The 20,921-nt window shown below is 41.0% G+C and overlaps 1 protein-coding gene across 3 annotated transcripts in view; it reads right to left on the bottom strand.

Moving 5' to 3' along the window:
* Positions 1–20,921, bottom strand: part of XRCC1 (X-ray repair cross complementing 1) — a 1,655,904-nt gene that overhangs the window by 879,544 nt on the left and 755,439 nt on the right. For all 3 annotated transcript variants that reach the window (XM_044080346.1, XM_044080348.1, XM_044080347.1), the window contains one exon: positions 19,949–20,065. In XM_044080346.1, the coding sequence (XP_043936281.1) occupies positions 19,949–20,065 (117 nt within the window). The remainder of the gene's footprint in view (positions 1–19,948; positions 20,066–20,921) is intronic.

Below are 20,921 nucleotides of genomic sequence, written 5' to 3'. Positions count from 1 at the left end.
AGTGGTGATATTCATCCTAATCCTGGCCTTACAAACATCCTCTCGCAAACAAAAAAAGAAAACAGCAGCTCATTTCTCAGACTACCAATCCCATTCACCTTGACTAACTTCGTATCAACCTAAATCTCAGAAGTATTGTTAACAAGATCAATGACCTACATGCTACTCTGACACAATATTCACAAGATATTGCCATCCTGACAGAGACTTGGCTTAAGTCCCATATAAGTGATAATGAGATCATTCCCACAAGCTACACTATTCTTAGGGCTGACAGGAAAGGAAAGAGAGGTGGAGGAGTAGCCTTAATATACAAAAATAATCTCAAACTTCAACTAACTGAGAAATCTCCACCAAAGTCTGACAATGCAGAAATTCTTACTTCTATACTTCAGATTAATCCAAACAAACACATCATAGTAAAAGCCATCTAAATCCCACCTGGTAATAATCTTTCCACCTTAGAACATATTAGTTGGATATCTAATATTTTCACCTAAGAAAAGTACAGTTTTGTACCTACCATAAATGTAGATGTTCGAGGATCCACATTGCTGCAGTCCTTACTATTGGGTAGTCCGCTGTCCAGTCGGCCCGAATACCAGAGTATATGGCTGACGTCGGTCAGGGCGCATTAGACTGACGTCAGTACGTCAGGGTACTAATGCGCATGACCGACGTCATATCCTCAGTCTTTTCTTGCCCCAGATGTCAGAAGACCCTAAAAAGACAAGGCCCAAAATACCTGCACCAAAATTATGTACAATATATACAAAAATATATACAAAAATATCAACATATAACCTCACCTACACAACCACCCCTAAACACAGAGGGGAAGGAGGGAGGGTAAATTGGACTGCAGCAATGTGGATCCTCGAACATCTACATTTATGGTAGGTACAAAACTGTACTATGTTCTTCGTTCCACATTGCTGCAGTCCTTACTATTGGGTAGAATCCCAAAGCAGAGGTAAGGGAGGCTGGCAAATCATAAAGAAGTAGGGGCTGACAACATGCCTTGCAAAACAGCTGTGGCAAAACCAGCCCTAGACTTAGAGTAGATAGGAAGGTGATAATGCTTAGAGAAAGTATGCACTGAACTCCAAGTAGCTGCCTCCAAAATATCCTTAGTTGCCACCCCGCTTAGAAATGCTGTTGAAGTGGCAGTAGCCCTAGTGGAATGAGGCCTAATCCCAGCTGGAATCTCCTTGCCATGATGGGAATAACAAAAGCAATGCAAAACCCAATCCACCTAGAAATAGTTTGTTTTGACACAGGCTTGCCCTTGAACTCAAAGCAAAAGAAACAAACAACTGCTGAGACTGTCTAAAATCCTTAGTCCTGCTTAAATAATAACGCAATTGCCTGTGTACATCTAAAGTGTGCAAAATCTTTTCCCCTTTATTTTGGGGTCTGCATAAAAAGTAGGCAAATGAATAGTTTGGTTTAAAGCCACACTAGAAACCACCTTAGGCATAAAGGAAGGATTAGTACGTAATGATACCCTATCCTTATGGAAAATCAAAAGGGCTCTACTGCCATAAGGGCCTGCAACTCAGACACCCTTCTTGCAGAAGTAATAGCCAACAGAAAAGCAGTCTTCCATGACAAGTATTTCAATTCAGCAGTAGCCGCAGGCTCAAAAGGTTGTAGAGTAAGTTTTTCCAACACAAAATTGAGATCCCAAGCAGGAGTAGGAGCTCTACGTGGGGGTCTTATATTCTTTGCCCCTCTAAGAAACTGCTTGAACAAAGGATGAAAACAATGGTGGGTCACAATCATAGTGAGCTGAAATTGCTGCAGCATGAATCTTAATGGAAGAGAAGGACAAACCTTTGTCCAATAACTCAGTAAGATATTGAAGAGCCACACTCAAATTAGGCTCAGAAACCTCCAAATTCTTTGCTGTACTCCAAAATAAAAATCTCTTCCATTTTTCTGCACACTTTCCTTGTACTAGGTCTTCTAGCTTCCATAATCACATTTAAAACTTGTTGAGGAAGTTGAGACCTGCTGTGTTTCAACACAGAATATGCCAGGCTGTTAGATGAAGAGAATGAAGCTTGACATTGAGCAGATGACCGTCCTTCTGAGATAACAGATGAGGAATCAAAGGTAAAGGCCATGGAGGCTTCCTTACCAGACTCCTTAGTAGTGGGTACCAGTGTTGCCGAGGCCAATCTGGAGCTATCAAAATCATCCTTGGCTTGTCTTGTCTGACTTTTAATAGCACCTTTGGAAGAAGAGGCAGAGGTGGAAAGGCATACACATGAAGGTTTTTCCAACTGAAAGACAGAGCATCCACTTTCCAAGCTGTGCGATGAAACCCCTTTGTGCAAAACTTTGGCAGCTGGTGGTTTAGTGGAGAAGCGAACAGATCTATGTCTGGAGTTCCCCATGACACTGTCAATTTCTGAAATACATGAAGATCCAGTTTCCACTCGTGGGGATCCATGATTTGTCTGCTTAACACATCTGCTAAAGAGTTCTGTGCTCCTGGCAGAAACCTTGCCTGAAGAGTTAGTTGCAAGCTTAGCGCAGTCTCCCATAAAATCATTGCTTGCCTGCATAGAGGATAAGAATGTGTTCCCCTTGCTTGTTGATGTACCACATGACAGTTGTGTTGTCTGTTAGAATCAACACCTGCCCTGGAAGAAGTAACTCCTTGAAAGCCATTAATGCAAACTGGACTGCTAACATCTCCTTCATGTTGATATGTAGATGCTGTAGTCTGGCAGGCCACTTGTCTTGTATCCACTTTCCATTTAGATGAGCTCCCCAAGCAATGTCCGAGGCATCTGTCGTTAAAATCTGACTCGCCTCTGGCTGGGTCACAGAGAGTCCCTTGTTTAGGTGACATTCCTGAGCCCACCACAAAAATTCTTATTGGAGGCAAGGTATTATTTGCACGACAGTGTCTAAATCGTGCCAGTGCTGTCTCCATACATTTTTGAGATACCATTGTAGCTTCCTCATATGCAGTTTGGCATTGGGAAGCACCAGAATACAAGATGCCATGAACCCTAATGCTTGAAGGACTGTCCTTGCAGTCAGCACGGACTGATGAGATAGTTGATGGAAGTAAAGTGAGAGACTCTTTTGTTTGTCCGGGGTTAAAAAGGCCATCTGGGCTGCTGTATTCAGTCTCACACCCAGAAAGCACATGTCCTGAGAGGGTACTAGACTGGACTTTATTTTGTTCACAGAATACCCTAGGCATCTTAGCACTGCTATAACATATTCCAGATGCTGTAGAAGGTCTTCCTTTTCTTGAGCCAGAATCAGGCAGTCGTCCAAGTAAGGATAGATTTGAATTCCTTGTAGCCTGAAGTAAGCTATCACTGGAGCCAGAACCTTTGTGAATACTCTGGGCGCAGTAGATAAGCCAAAGGGCAATGCAGAGAACTGATAATGAGAACTTCCAGCTCGAAACCGCAGATACTTCCTGCAACTTAGCCTTATAGGCACATGAAGGTAAGCTTCCTTGAGATCTAAAGTTACCATCCAGTGATCTTTGCCCAGCAGAGGTAAAAGCTGTTGTAACGTCAACATCTTGAACTTGGGAATGTCCAGATAAGTGTTGAGGAGAGATAAATCCAAAATTGGTCTCCACGTGTTCCCCTTCTTTGGTACTAGGAACAGGCGAGAATAAAATCCTAGGCCCCTTTCTGATACAGGGACTGGCTGAATGGCCCCCATCTGGAGTAACCGAGAAATTTGCTTGTGAGCCTCTTTTCTTTGTGGAGGAGGAACGTCTGGCATGCCTTTGAAAGGGGGCAATGTATGGAAATAAAACCTGTAACCGTGGTGAATGATATCCAACACCCATCCGTCTTGAGTAATTAAATCCCAATTTTCTTTGAAAAGAGACAGTCTTCCTCCCAAAGGAGCTGCCAGACGAGAATCGACTGGCAGCTGAAAAGGCAGGTCATTGGGTCTGTTTACGAAAGGACTGACCCCTGCCCTCACCAGAAGTCTGAGCAGGTGAACTCCCTGTTCTAGGCCTAAAAGAACCTTGAGCTCTACCCCTACCACGTCTAGACCTACCCCTAGACTGGGAATCATAAGCAGGATATGTCCACCCCTTAGCAGGCCAATTTCTACTAAACTTGGTGGCTGCACCTGCAAAAATCTTTAACAGTTTGCATAGACTTAGCTTTGTCCTCCATTTTCTTTAAAACTGCTTCCACAGGCGAACCAAACAACACATCAGACTGTAAAGGAGCATCCAAAATCCTTGTCTTAACATGCTCAGCTAAATTCTGATCCCTCAACCAGGCATGCCTGCGAAGAACAGAACTAGTGGCAGCCACCCTCGAGGAGGCCTGTACAGCATCAAAACCACATTGCAAAGAATGCTTACCCACTTGTTCAGACACATGAACCAAATCCAGCAACTCTTTACACTCAATACCTTCCGCCAAAGCATCCACCTTAGATTTCAATTGTGAAAGGAGATAATTTTGATATTTTAGCATGTGAAACTGACAATTCAACGCCTCATGGCTAGAGTGGAAGAAGTATACACTTTCTTTCCCCACCTATCCAAAGCCCTTGCCTCTTTATCAGTGGGAACAGGATTTTTAACCACAGAGGCCTTAACACCTTTAGGCCCCTGAGAAACAGTTTCTGGGTCCGCCCTAGGACTCTTAAACAAATACTTATGAGCTTCGGGCACCCTATAGTACCTATCAGGTTTAACAGGAGCAGGAGGCAAAGAGTCAGGGTTCAGGGAAGCCTCTGCAAAAACATCTTCCACCACATTCAACACAGAAGGTATAGCTAAGGGCCTATGCTGGGGTAAAAACAAGAATTCCCTAAGCCTTTTCCTGGAATCAGAGTAATCCTGGCCTTCCCATTTAAAGTGCTCCCTCATGGAATGCAGAGTCTCTGAAAATGAGAAATCCTCAGGAGGAGAAGCTGTAGGAGTGGAATCATCCACATCAGAATCAGAATAAGGAGGATACTCCTGCAAATCTTCCGCAGAAGACTCAGAAGCCTCTGAACACTGTTCAAAACTATCAAACTCCGGTTCCACCCTAGGCCTCTTATCAGGAGGGGGCATAGAACCTCTAATCATAGTAATCAAATCTTCTGCCATTTTAAGCATATGTTTCTTAGGTACAGAACCCGAAATGCTAGGAGAAGCCCCCACTGAAGCTGAACTTGGCCTACCTCTCAAAGAAGTTTTGGCAACAGAAGGAGAGGCTCTAACTACCTTGGAAAGAGAGGGAAGAACAGTTACCTGAGAAGCCCCCTCAGCCTGGCCTACCTCCTGAGAAGGCACATCCTGTAACAGTAAAGTTTCTGCCTGAGACTCCATAGAAACTCCTGGCAAAACCTCTGGCTCCACTGAGCCTTCTAAAGAACCGACGTCCGGGACTGCCGGTTCATCAACCCTAGGCTTCACTGTTTTGTCCTTGCGCTTCTTGGACGAAGCGGGCGTCGGAGCATCCGACGGCATTTTATAATTGCAACGCTTCCCAAACACTAACCTGGCACAGTCTAACCTCCTCTTAATAGTGCGTTTGTTAAACCTAGCACAAGAGCGGCATCCAACAACGTCGTGCTCAGGCCCTAAACAAGGTATACACAAGGTATGGTAATCCCTATGAGGTATCTGTTTCCCACAAGAAATACAGTTATTCACTTTTTCTGACATCCGGTTAAATACTCCGGCAACAAAAAAACAAAATGTTCCCCAACGGGGTACTTAGCCAACTCTGATTCGGTCTGAAACTCCGGTTTCGGAAATATTTCAGAACGCCAACCTGCACTCGCAAAACTGCTTCTGCATCGGACCATGCGGCAAAAAAGACTGAGGATATGACGTCGGTCATGCGCATTAGTACCCTGACGTACTGACGTCAGTCTAATGCGCCCTGACCGACGTCAGCCATATACTCTGGTATTCGGGCCAACTGGACAGCGGACTACCCAATAGTAAGGACTGCAGCAATGTGGAACGAAGAACATCCATAATTACGGGAGACATTAATATTGATTGGTATTCATGCAACTCCTTTACTCCTTTTTATCATATAAACCTTTACGGTTTCACACAAATAATCCAAACCTCAACCAGAATAAACAAAAATAATTAAAAAAACACACTATCCTAGACTGGATACTCATTAACAGACCCTCCATCTCCCTACACTCTGGCTGCCTTCCTGATAGCCTTAGTGACCAAATACCAACCTACATTCTTAAACAATGCACATATTTACTAAAACACCCCAATCATCTGCTAATCTGTAACACGAAAAACTTCAATCCCCAAACATTAATATCCACACAAAGAATATAAATGGACTCCCCTTAAGTACCAGCCTCTAGATTCAGCTGTAGATTTCTTTAATGTAACTTCCTTACAATACTTGATAAGATGGCACCAACCAGGTTTATTTGTACCAAAGCTAACTTCACTTCATGGCTTATTAAGGAAACAAACTCTCCTAAAACAAAGGGATAAAGCCTGGCACCTTTGGTACACTAATAAATCCTACTCAAATTGCCTAGAATTTCAAAACTTTAGGAATAAAGTTAAATCCCAGATAAAATACGACAAAGTAAATCATTATACCAATTTACAACAGAAACATCATAAAGACCTTAAGAAATTTTGTTCAGTACTTAAGATATTTAAACCAGGACGATCAACAGCCCCATCCCCAACCTCTTCAAATAATCTTACTAGCACTGCAGAACAGTTTAATATATATTTTACTGAAAGCATTCTTAAAGTCACAAAAAACAGTTCTCCCAGTCAATCAATAATATATATAGGTCAAAATAATAACAATAATGCTATTTCCTTCCATCCCATCCCTGTTTCTAATATCCAAAGACTTAAAACAACTAAAGCCTACTAGCCTACTACATTAGCAGCTAAACTCCCAGCCTACTTCCTCAATCTAGCAGCTGATGCAACTGTATACCCTGTTACCATTCTCATCAAACGTTCCATTTCTGAACAATATGTACCAAACATCTGGAAAGTATCACACAATTCCTTTACATAAAGGTGGAGCCTCTACTGAACTTTCTAATTTTAGACCCATAGTCATTCTGTCTCCATTGTCAAAGATTCTTGAAAAATGTATTCACTCTCAACTCCTAAATTATCCTTTTTCTAATAACCTACTTTCCATACCCCAACACTGATTTAGACCAAATCATACAACCACTACAGCTCTCCTGAACTTTAGCAATACCATTAATCAGCACAGGAGTATAGGAAACAGTCTCTGCAATATTCTAGATATGTCTAAAGTCTGTATCCCATCTGAACTTACTGTCCATTCTCACCAACCTGAACATTAGTTCTTCTGCCATTAACTTGTTCCACAGTTATCTAACAGGACGTCAACAAGCAGTGAAACGGTTGCAAGCTCTCTCCCCCACCTCCCTGTGACACTAGGGGTGCCACAAGGATCTATACTTGGTCCCCTTTTAGTCAGTATATTTACCAACAACCCTAGGACTGCTGTGTCTTCAGCCACCTTAACACAATATGCAGATGATTCAAAATGTATATGTTCTTCCTACAACATACTACAGCTCCAATATATAACACAAATATCCTTTTCTGACACTGAAACCTGGAACCTGGCTGTCTGATGGTCAGCTCATCTTAAACCCTACTAAAACCAAACTGATGATCTTCCAACCTTCCAGATCCTCTGACCCTACTTACTCTTTCATTATTACAGCTTCAGATAATACAACAATTACCTCAGATGTGCAGACCAAAATAATAGGTGTAGTAATTGACAACAACTTGAGACTTGATCTACACATAGCATACACCATCAAAAAGGTTCACAAAAAGCTTGGAAAGCTATATAGAAAGAAACATTTCCTTACCAATAGTATTAGAATATCTATCACAAGAACTCATCTTCTTTCTTCCATTCTTTATGCATCCCCCATTCTCACAAACCTAAGGAAAACTGACCGTGAAAAGCTTGAATCATGCTATAACAAAATAGCAAAGTTTGCAACTAACTCTACATATAGGTCTCACCATTGTCTCTCACTAAAATAACTTTCCTGGTTTGAATTATCTAACTTATTTACTTATAACCAACTGATAATGGCTCACAAATTACTTCACCATCCACCTAAGATACCATTCATTCAAAACATAACAATATCCTATACCAACACTCTATCACTTCGCTCTACCAACACAACCTTACTAACAGTTACCCAAACAAAAAAAAAAACTACTGGATAGTCACTTTATTCCAGCCATGTAGCAAAAATGTGGAATATGCTACCAGAATCAATCAGATCAATACCAAAAATATCCAGCTTTAAAATGCTACTCAAAAATTACATTAATAATATACGGCTCTGCACATGTACATGTCCAGGTTAACACCTACTCTCTATTTTCAAATTTGTTGTTGCTATTACTCCTGAAGAAATACTCAATGTATATGAATGAAAAACTTCTAATCAACTGTTGGAATATTTTATTGATAAAAAATTATCCATCTATTATTTTTAAACACTGTTAACTTTCTAATTCTCTTGCATTTCTACTTCCTGTCTTCTGAATTTCTGCTTCCTATCTTCTGTATTTTGCTGTCCTGTTTCATCTTCGTACATTCTCTCAAGCTCTCTTGCTTCTTTCATAGTGTTATCATTGTATAAGGCTATTCTTTATGTAATTATTGTATAAACTTGTTTTTGAAATGTAACTGAATTACAAACAGGGCATTTATATGATGTGTCTAATATTTTATCCATTGTACATACCTTTTCTTTTATCTTTTATTGTAACTTCATATTTACCTGTTCTTTTATAAAAAGTAATGCTTTATACTATATATATATATATATATATATATATATATATATATATATTTATTTTACATTATACTATTCATTGTTTGTGGAGATTTTCTCCCCGGGCCTCTGCTGAAAATGGGTATTTGCCCAGTCAGACTTTCCCAGTAAACAAACATAATAAATAAATAAATACACACACACAGATTATTTCACCCCCCCCCCGAGACTGTGAGACATACATACATCTCTCTCACTATATATATATATATATATATATATATATATATATATATATCTATATATATATCTATATATATATCTATATATATATATCTATATATATATATACATATATATATATTTATTTATTTATTTTATTTTACATTTGTTGACTGCGCTAGTCTAACTGGATATATGTCCATTTTCAGTAGAGGCCCAGGGAGAAAAGCTCCAAGACATATGCAAAAATACAATGTAAAAAGAAGTACAGTAAAGATACATACAAACTGAAATATAGAAAGTAGTAGCAGTTAGGAAATAAAACAAAAAAGAAAAACTTTTTTTTTTTTTTTTTGTAACAGCAATAGATAAACATTCTTATAACAATACTAACTTCAATACTAGCAATAGATAAACATTCTTATAACAATACTAACTTCAATACTACAACTGCGCTTCACAAGGACCGTAAGGAGGTATACATACATAAAGATGAATGGTTGTCATTAATGAGACACAGGAAAGTTAGTCTGGATTAGTACAGGAACATAACCAGTGTGTATTGAGATATAATTTGAGTTTCTTTTTAAATAGTGTAAGATAAGACAGAGAAGTGAGATCAGTAGGTAGTAAATTCCATAGCTTTCCAACAGTATTAGAGAACAGGGTATCACCTGCTGAGTTGTTGGATCTGCAAGTGTTAAAAAGAAGTTTGTTGGATGAGCGTAAGTTTATAGGATTACAGTAGGGGGTGAAGAGACTTGAGAGTATTGGAGTATTTGAGGGTTGACAGAGGGTTTTGTAGGCTATAGTACGCTGGAAAAATGGTAGATGGTGTAGAAATGCTAGCCAGCCAAGTTGTTTTAGATTAAGGCAGTGATGAGTTCTGAAAGGAGAGGCAGTAGCAAATCTGGCAATATTGTTATAGGATACTGCTAGTTTGTTGAGGGTGTTTTTAGAAAGATTTGTATAAATGGGTGAGGCACAGAGTAGAGTAGAGTAGAGATTAGGTGAGTTCTAGCTATAGCAGCCCTAGCTACTGGTGTAAGAAAGGGTTTGATTCTATACAGGGATCCAAGTTTCTTGTTGACTGTTTTTATAGTTTTGTAAATATGCATGTCAAAGTTGAGGTTATTGTCAATTGTTATTCCTAGGAGTTTAGTAGTTGGGTCGGGAGAAATAAGAGTACCATTGTTAGATGTGAGTGTGAAATGTGTGGGTGTGGACGTACGGGTTGGTGAGAAGATTAGCATTTTAGTTTTTTTGGGGTTTAGGAGGAGGCAACGGTGTGTGAACCATTGTTCAACAGTATTAAATGCTATCTGGGTAAGGGTTTGTAATTCAATTTGAGAAGTAGCTGAGCAGATGATAGTAGAGTCATCCGCATATTGAATGCATGTAGTATGTGGAACTGCTAACTGAAGATTATTAATGTAAATGGAAAATAGCAGCGGACCTAATATGGAGCCCTGAGGGACACCAAGGGAGATGGGAAGGAGATTACAAAGGTTGTTGTGCCAGAGTACTGCCTGCTGTCTGTTTTCAAGGTACGTATACACACACACACACACACACACACACACACACACACACACACACATACACACGTGTGTTTATATATACATATAAAACATATATATTTACACATACACAAACCTTTGTGCATGCATGAGAATATGTGTGGTTAAAACAGGACAGCCTTTTCACCACACACGTGTGTTTATATATATATATATATATATATATATATATATATATATATACACACACACACACACACACACATATATATATACATATAAAACATATATATTTACACATACACAAACCTTTGTGCATGCATGAGAATATGTGTGGTTAAAACAGGACAGCCTTTTCACCACCCTTTTGTTTACTACGCACTATCATCCTCTCTTCTGCACAGACTTCCTCAGACTAATGACAAATGACCACTTGTATAAAGTACAGTTGTGTAAAATCTTACCATAATGGTAGATGTCCTTCTCTTCACTGTTGCAGTATTCATAAAATTAAGGATCCCCTGCAAAGAGTGGCCCAACGTCCTGCCAGTATACCAAAGCCTTAGGTTGCTTTAAGGTACGCCATATGTCCCACATATGCTCCTTGCGTAACATAGGACATAAAGGTAATGTCCAGAAGTATCATCCTCAGAACTGAGAGCCCCAGTGGGAATGCCAGTCCAACGAAAAAAGAAGTAACCAGTACATTCAGAAGATAAATGAACCAGGGAGAAGAGGGAAGGAGTGAATACTGCAATAATGAAGAGAAGGACATCTACAGTTATGGTACGATTTTATACAACTGTGCTATGCCCTTCCATTTCACTCCTGCAGTATTCATAACATTAGGAAGAGTGCCAAAGCTCAGGAAGAAGCTTGGGAGGAGGAAGGACCAGAAAAGCCCTCTAGAAATCCATGAAGGATGGCCCTAACATAACCAGCTCTAACTCTGGAGATTCCATGTAGATTGTAGTGCTTAGTAAATGTATGCATAGAAATCCAGGTAACTGCCTCAAGAACAGAGTTAGTATCCAAATAACTGAAAGAAGCCACAACTCTGGTAGAATGAGCCTTGACAGAACAAAAAAGGCTCTTGCCATGAAAAGACTAACAAAAATAAACAGCTTTAGAGTTCCAAGAAGTAATAATCTGCTTGGACACAGCTAATCCTAAGGGCCTAGGATGAAAGGAAACAAAGAGCTGATCAGATTTCCTAATTGTCGTAGTCTTATTCAAATATATGCTGCGGTGGTACGGCGGTAGCGTTGTTACCTCACAGCAAGAGGTTCTCCCATTTGATTCTCGGTGTGGCTTGGGAGTACCTTCTGTGTGGAGTCTGCATGTCCTCCCCGTGGTTGGGTAGTGTTCGAAAGACATGCCTGCGTAAATGGGAGTGCCTTTGTTGAAATTTGGGCGTCGAGCTGGCACCTCAGCGTTTCGTAAAAAAAAATCTACTGACAATCATTAGCGGTCCAGAGTTCCGCTGTGGAGACCCCTTACTGGGAAAAAGCCGAAAAACAAACCACGTAGTCTTATTCAAATAAAATCTGAGTTGTCTATGTACATCTAACATGTATGTGCAGTACCCTTCTCACTGACAGATTGTGGAGAAGGGAAAAAAGTGGGAAAATTAATAGACTGATTAAGGGATAACTCATTTACCACCGTGAGCATAAAAGAAGGATTAGTATGCAAGGACACACTGTCCTTATGAAACACCAAAAAAGGAGAACAAGCCATAAGGGCCTGAAGCTCAGACATCCATTTGACAGAAGTAAGGGCTAACAAAAGAACAGTCTTCCAAAAGCAATGTTGCAAGGAAGCTGAAGCTGCAGGCTCAAAAGGAGTCTCAGTCAATTTCTCCAAAACAAAATTAAGATCCAAGGGAGGAGGAATAGGCTTCTTGGGTGGCCTAATATGAAGGGTGCCTTTAAGGAATTGTGTCGCTCCAAATCCAGAAGCTAAAGGAGGAGATAAAGGCAGACAAGCAGAGATAGATTATAATTGGGCCTTAACAGATGAATAAGCCAACCCAGCATTGAAGAATTCACAAAGACAGGAAAGAACCAAAGGAACTATAGAGTTTAAGGGATGGGCATGTTGAAGCCAAACTGACTTCAGAAACCACTGAAACTTTCTCGTGGAGTATGGCCAGAGGAAGCTTCTGGAATGTCCCTGGTAGGAACACCTCTGAAAAAGGCTGTAGAAGTAGATGCAGCCCTGGTGGAATGGGATCTGATCCCCTGGGGGATAGTTTTTCAAAGGTGCATACAGCAGAAACGAATGCAATGGCTTATCCATTTGGAAATGGTTTGCTTTGAAATAGCCTTTCCCTCTGCCCCTGCAGCAAATGCCATCAGCAGTTCAGATTTTCTTTGAGATTTTGTCCTGTTTAAGTAAATACTAAGTTGTCTGTGTACATCCAATGAATGCAGAATCCGCTCCCCCTTGTTCTGTGGATTGGGAAAGAAAGTTGGCAAATGAATGGTCTGATTAAGAGCCACACTGGATACCACCTTAGGCATGAAGGGTGGATTGGTCCTGAGAGATACCCTGTCCGCATGAAAAATGATCAAAGGCTCCACTGCCATAAGAGCCTGCAATTCGGAAATCCTTCAAGCTGAATTGACTGCTAAAAGTAAAGCTGTTTTCCAGGAGAGAAATTTTAAGTCTGCAGTAGCAGCCGGCTCGAAAGGAGAGTGAGCTTTTCCAATACAAAATTGAGGTCCCAGGCAGGGGTTGGAGCTCTCCTGGGTGGTCTTAAGTTTTTGGCCCCTCTGAGATACTGCTTTAGCAGAGGATGAGAGAAGAGGGGAGGTTCTGTGTTGTAATGAGCTGAAATGGCTGAGGCATGGATTTTTATGGAAGAAAAGGACATGCCCTTGTGAAGCATCTCAGTTAAGTACTGTAAAATCTGAGGAATGTTGGGCACTGCTGTGCTTATCCCTTGAGATTGATTCCAGGCACAGAATCTTTTCCATTTGGCAGCATAAGATTTTCTAGTACTAGGCCTTCTCGCCTCCAAAATGACATACATCACAGGTTTTCTGAGGGATGCTAAGGGTGAATTTAGGTGATTAGCCACACTGCAAGATTCAAAGTTTGGAGCGGTGTGTGCAGAATTTGGTTGTTCTGCTGAGACAGTAAATAAGTTGTCTGAGGCAGGTGGAAGGTGTGAAACATTGCACAGGAGTGGGTACCAGTGTTGGCGAGGCCAGCCTGGAGCAATCAAAATCATTTTTGGTTTGTCCTGTTTGACTTTTAGTAGAACTTTGGAGAGCAGAGACAGAGGGGGAAAGGCATAGACAGATAGTTTTTTCCAGCTGAAGGATAGAGCATCCCCTCTCCAGGCTTTTTTTGTGATGAGTTCTTGTGCAAAATTTGTCCAACTGATAGTCATGGTTTGAGGCAAAAAGATCTATGTCTGGGCTCCCCCATTTGCGTGTCAACATGTTGAAAATCTGTGGTTCCAGTTTCCATTTGTGTGGGTCCATGAGATTTCTGCTTAGTCCGTCTGCCAGAGTATTCAGCTTTCCTGGCAGGAATTGAGCTTGTAGTTGTACTTGATAGGTCAAGGCCATGTTCCACAATGCCATGGCTAGTCTGCAAAGGGGGTAGGAGTGTGTACCCCCCTGCTTGTTTATGTACCACATAACCGTGGTGCTGTCTGTCTTTATCATTAATTGTCCTGGATGAAGGTAGTCCTTGAAGGCTATCAGCGCATTTTGTACGGCTAGCATTTCTTTTTGATTTATATGAAGGTGCATTTGATTTGGGCTCCATTTGCCCTGAATGCATGTGCCCCCCAAGCATAGTCTGATGCGTTTGTAGTTAGGGTTTGGGCGGCAGGGGTTGGTATGAATGACAGTCCCTTGTTTTGGTGGCAGGCCTCTGCCCACCATAGGATCTCTAGTTGCAGGCAAGGAATGATAGGAATCATTGTTTCCAGGTGGTGACAATGCTGACTCCATAGACTTTTTAAGTACCACTGAAGTTTCCTCATATGCAGTCTTGCACATGGAATTAGAAGAATGCAGGAGGCCATGAACCCCAAGGCTTTCAGTATTTGCCTTGCAGAAAAGCAGGGTTTCTGTAGCCACCTGTTTGAAGTAAGTCACCAAATGAATTTTCTTCTCTTGCGTAAGGAAAGCTATCTGGGCAGTTGTATTCAAGCTTGCACCCAGGAATGTAATTTTTTGAGAGGGTACCAGTTGTGATTTCTTTTCCTTTATAGTGTGCCTGAGACATGTTAGAACCCTTTTTACAAATGCCAGATGGTTCAGAAGAGTGTCCTTGTGTTCTGCCTGAACTAGACAATCGTCCAGGTATGGATATATTTGAATATTTCTTTGCCTACAAAATGCAATCAGTGGAGCCAAGCACTTTGTAAAGACCCTGGGCGCAGTAGATAAGCCAAAGGGCAGTGCAGACAACTGGTAATGCAAGTAGCCTGCTTTGAAGCGGAGACATCTTCTGCAAGATTCCCTGATTGGGATATGCAGGTAAGCCTCTTTTAAATCTAGAGTTGCCAACCAGTCATCTTTGCCTAGCATAGGAAGTAACTGGTGAAGAGTCAACATCTTGAATTTTGGAATATCCAGAAAGGTGTTTAGAGTAAATATGTCGAGAATTGGATGCCATGATTTGTCTTTTCTGGGTAACAGGAAAAGTCTTGAATAAAAACCTTGTCCCTTTTCCTCTTCTGGTACTGGTTAAATAGCCCCCATGTTCATGAGGGAAAGTACTTGTTTCTGGGCCTCTGCCCACTGATTTGGGGGCAGGTCTGGCCTCTGTTTGGAATTGGCAACGTGTGGAAATGAAATCTGTATCCCTGGGATACTATATTTAAAACTCATTTGTCCTGGGTTATAAATTGCCAGTTTCTTGCATGAAGAGCCAGTTTTCCCTCCAAAGGGGCGGCTAAAAGGTAAGTGCTTGGTAGGTGTAAAGGAAAGTCATTGAGACTGCTTACCATAGGGCGGTGTCTTGTTGTTTCCAGATTTGGAAGAGGAGGCACCCCATTGTTTTGTTCTGAAAGTCCCTTGTGACTGAAACCTGGAGACTTTGGAATGTCTGGGTTTGACTTGAGTGGCTCTCGAAGGAACTGGAAAGGACCAGTAGCTAGTAGGCCAGTGCCTACTAAATCTTTGAGGTTGCACTTGTAAGAAATCTTTCACAGTTTGCATAGATTTAGCTTTATCTTCCATCTTTTTTAAAACTTCTTCAGCCTTATTACCAAAGAGACTGTCCTGTTGTAAAGGAGCATCCAACAATTTTGCTTTAACATGATCAGGTAGATTTTGCTCTTTGAGCCAAGCATGCCTTCTTAGCACAGACCCAGTTACAGCAGCCCTGCAAGAGTCCTCCAAAGAATCTAAACCACATTGCAAAGTATGTTTTCCAACTTGTTCAGCTGAGTGCAATAAATCCTGTAAATCTTTGTTTCCCACACAATCAGAAATTAACATCATTTTCTGTTTAAGCAGTCCCATGACATGCTGTTGATAATTTAGCATATGAAATTGACAGTTTAAAGCCCTGATTGCCAAGGTTGCAGAAGTGTAAACCTTCTTACCCCATCTATCCAGCGCCCTGGAATCTCTATCAGAAGGTGTAGGATTTTTAGCAGTAGAAGCCTTAATGCCCTTGGGACCCTGAGAAATGGTTTCAGGATCTGCAACAGGGTTTTTGAAAAGAAATTTGTGGAAGTCAGGAACCCTGTAGTATCTGTCTGGCTTACAAGGAGCCATATGAGATTCTGAAAAAACATCATCAACAATGTCTAGAACAGGAGGTATAGCCAAAGGCCTATGCTGAGGAAGAAGAAGAAAATCCCTAAGTCTCTTTTTAGATTCTGAGAAATCCTGACTTTCCCAGTGGAAATGTTCCCTTAAGGTATGTAAAGTTTCCCCAAAAGAAAAATCCTCAGGGGGAGAAGCAGAAGGAATGAAATCTTCTGCATCAGAATCCTCATAAGTAGGTACACACAATTCCTGTTTATTAGAAGAGTCAGAAGAAATAGAATCCTGTTCAGAAGATTCATAATCAATGTCTTGCCTAGGCCTCTTAGAAGGGGGGGGGGGGTTGGCTACCCCTGATCAGAGCAATTAAATCTTCAACCATTTTGATCATTTGTTTTTTAGGCATAGGGGCCTGCACATGTGGCCCAGGCGTCAATTTTTTAGGCATAGGTCGAGATTTTGTCCTTAGTTTTGAAGATGGCTTTGGTCTAATATACAAATCTGTAGGCCTGAAAACACCCTCAGAAGCCGGTGCCTGCACAGCGGCTCCAGACACATCCAAGGTAGAGCCATCCTCGGGTTCCATAACTGAAGCATCTCACGGCATACCGGACTCCGAATGGGTCTCAGTAGAAGTCTGCGAATCAGACGTAGCGGGTATCAAGGGCTGCGAAAGCGCCTCACTGAGTACCGGTGAACTGGCGACTGGCTTAGGAGAAGCGTCGTCGACAGTTTTGGACCTAAACAGCCTGTCTATTTCTTTTTCTTTGCGTTTTTTTAGGTATTCCGGTAGTTGGATTGCTAACCAATGACATTTCTGGATAATTAAAGTGTGAGCCAAAATATTTAGAAGCAAAAATGTACCGACATTTGATAGCGCGTTTATTAAATAAAGCACAAAACCAACAGCAAGGTACGTTGTGGTCAGGGCCTAGGCAAGGAATACAGTACAAATGAAAATCCTTATGAGGTATTTGCTTCCCACAAGTAATGCAATTATTAACTTTTACTGACATCGGTAAGGAGCACGAAAAAGTTTCCCCAACGGGGTATTTAGCTTTTTAGTTGAAGACTTCGGATCTGAAACTCAAAAACGAAAATTTCAGGAGTCAGCTGACCGGCACTTGCAAATGCTTCTGCTTCGGGCACTGCGCAGCAAGAAAGACTGATGTAATGGCGTCGGCTGCATGTTTTATACCCCTGACGACCTGACGTCATGGAAAAAGGGACAGCAACCGACGCAGGACCCAAGACTTTGTTAATTAGGCCGACTGCGGGCAACCTGACAGCAGATTACCCAAATGTAATGACTGCAACAATGAAACACGAAGAACATCCATTAACTTAGCCTTAACATCATCTGGCAAAGGTTGAAGCTGAAGCAAAGAATACCTCCTTATCACCGACTCAAAAGTAGCAGTCCTAGAAGAAGCATCGGCTGCATCATAACTACACTTGCTGGAATGATGAGCCACCTGGGAGGAAGTCCCTAACAGGGAAAGGGCAGAAGTCTCACCCTCAGAGTCTGGAAGGTCAGAAATAACCTGACAAGCCTAAGACAAGAGAGCCAACAAATAACCTGAACATATGGGTCTGATAATTAACATCCCTAAAAGCCAAGGTGGCAGAAGTATAAACCTTCTTCTTGCCTAGCCTTTCCATGGTCTTGCAATCTTTATCAGAGGGCAGCAACTCAGAAGAAGGGAGCAACTGAGAGGGCTTGTCAGAGGCTACAGACGCCACAGAGGGGTCAGCAGAAGGACATCTGTACAAAAATTTACAGTCTTCAGGTACCCTATAGAATCTATCAGGTTTCTTGGGAGCAGGGGTCTGAGAATCAGAAGCATTAGAAAATGCATCCAGTACAGCAGCCAGAACAGGAGGAACAGCAGAAGGCCTAGGAAAATCCACCTGCAGCAACTTATAGTACCTTTTTTGAACCTAAGAAACCTTAGCACAATCACATTTAGAGAACTCCATCATCCTTGAGATTGGGTCCCCAAAAGAAATCTCTTCAAAGGGAGTATCAGGACTAGTAGACTCCTCTTCCTCTCAGCCACAACCCAAGGGAGAGGGAATCTAAGATGACTATGGAAGGGATTCCTCATCTGAATCTATGGAAGGGATTCCTCATCTGAATCTGTCTCTTCCTCAGAAGAATCCTGTTCCCTGGGTCTTTTAAATGGAGTAGAGGATGGGGGGGCTGGAATAGAAACTCCCTGAGCAGGTTTCAAAGCCATCAAAGCACTAAAGAAACTGTGAATAAAAGACAGCCACTCACTCTGAGGGTCATTTGGAGCAAGAGTAATGTGTTTAGTCTTTTGCTTTTTCTTCAATGGGACATCCGCTTTATAAAATACAAAAGACTCTGACCTAGGGCAGCATTCAATGATGGTAGTAGGTACTTCTTTTCTGACTAAAATCTGAGGAACAGCCCTAAACTCCTCTGAGATAATCAGCTGTGGTTCTTCCTGAGGGTCCAAAGAGGATGTCTGCAATGCCTCCTTGGATGTGCTTAAAGTTGGATCCCTGCCAATCTCCAAGCTGGTTGCGGCAGAGAAATCCAACGATAAAGCTGTGTGTCAGCCTCTGGGCATTCACTCTTCTCAGGAGAGATGATCAGCAGAGGATGAACTGCAGAAAATTTCACCTAGGCTTCTTGGCCTTCTTCTTCACTGACAAGAAGCATGATAGATGAAACAGGACATATGGTCGTGCGAGGTGCCACAGCAAAACAGACACTGTTCATGGCCGTCTTTATGGGGAATCTGTCTCCCACACTGGCATTTACTCTTCTTGGATGACATGAAACCTCACAAGCAACAAAAAGAAAAGATAAGCAAAAAGTAACCACAACGAGGCACATATCTGCAACGGGGCAGTGAAAACTGCAATGGAACTTAGGTGATCAGACTGGCGATCAAGAGAAGGCTTTTGGACTGGTGACAAAGAAGTTCTGAAAATGGTATGACCAGACATCACCTTGATGCCCTATGCTATGCACAAAGCATACCTGTGACATATGGCGCACACAAAGCAACCTAAGACTCTGGTACACTGGCCTGACATCAGGCCACCCTTGGCAAGGGATCCCTAATGTTATGAAAACTGTAACAATGAAATGGAAGGACATCAACTGTAACAATTACATGTTAAAAAAACAACCAATCATTATTAGTAAAAAGTACACATAAAAGCATTAAAAAAATGGGGACACCTTATTTACACCCAAATTTCTATGTATAAAATTGGCGCATCTCGTATCAAAAGGCATGTTACACAGTCTAACCAAGCAGAGCTCTTTGAGTCACTGACAACCATGACAGAAAACAAGTGCAAAGGTTTATTTTTAAACTTTTGTAGTGCTCACATTTGGACATGCTTCTGTTAAAAGAAAAAAAGCCTTTTCTAAAACAGATGCTATTAAAACATCCTTTTAAAACTCCCACCAAAGCCAGTCTTTTCAAACACCTCCCATAATTAGATCGGTATGAGGGTAAAATGTAACTGCCTAACTATAACCTATTAAGAACTGGAAAAGAAATTTGGTAATTAGCAAACTGTAGCATTTGCACAGTATACAATTTCCCAATTAATTTTATTTTATTGAATCAATCAATTAATTAATTAATAAGTACATATTTGACCACCACTGATGCATACCTCTTATCTGGCAGCCTTTGCTTCTTTCTATAACAATCTAGGATCCATTCTTTGCGGACAATTTTACCTCCTTTTGCCTTCACCTCGTTATATTTTGGAGTGTTTTTAAACGCACAGCTGTAAAACAAACAAAGCAGTTAGTCTGCTAGCAGCATATCAAAATAGTCAGTACTAACCTATTGTGTATTTCTAGACACCACCACTTCTTTGTGATTGTAATGGTATATGCTCCGAAACTATTGATTCTACTATTTTACAGAGGAAAAGAATAATCCAACAAGGTCACTATTACCAAAAATATGTCTGATGAGCTTCTGCCACAAGACAACCACACAAGCATTCAGAAAAGGAAATATATGCTAAATATCAACTAAGACAGCTGAGCAGGTATTCATGCAAATAAATCTATGCTAAATATATATGCCCACTCTGCACTAACACTGTACACTTGGTCAGATACAGTAGGCTACTGGTCCGTGTGTGTGTGTGTGTGTGTGTGTGTGTGTGTATACACATTTTATATTTATTTATATATATGGTGCTTTTTCAGCCTGCCTGTTGCTTTCCATGTGAGATCACATTACAGCAGGCTCTGGGAATTTTCCCTTACTCTGCTGTTGTTTAATCTCAGAGAGTATATATAATTAGCAAGGGGTGTGAGGAATACAAGGGGTGGGGCTTGTCCCCTCCTACAAAAAGTTGGATTTTTTTAAATTCTTCATCCTTTTTAGAATTGCTCTTTAAAGATCACTCCACTTAACCATGAGATACTCATATTATATATATATATATATATATATATATATATATATATATATATATATATATGTGTGTGTGTGTGTATATATATATATATATATATATATATACACACACACACACACACAAATGAGCACACACAAAACACCTTGCTACATATAATTTGGAAAAAGATGGAAGCAAGTTGTATAAAACTCTAAGGCCTATAAGGATG

Source organism: Protopterus annectens, chromosome 8.part0 (genome assembly GCF_019279795.1).
Source record: "Protopterus annectens isolate FY-2018-M chromosome 8.part0, PAN1.0, whole genome shotgun sequence".
Classification (NCBI taxonomy): Eukaryota; Metazoa; Chordata; order Ceratodontiformes; family Protopteridae; genus Protopterus; species Protopterus annectens.
This window is presented reverse-complemented; position numbering and strand designations above follow the sequence as displayed.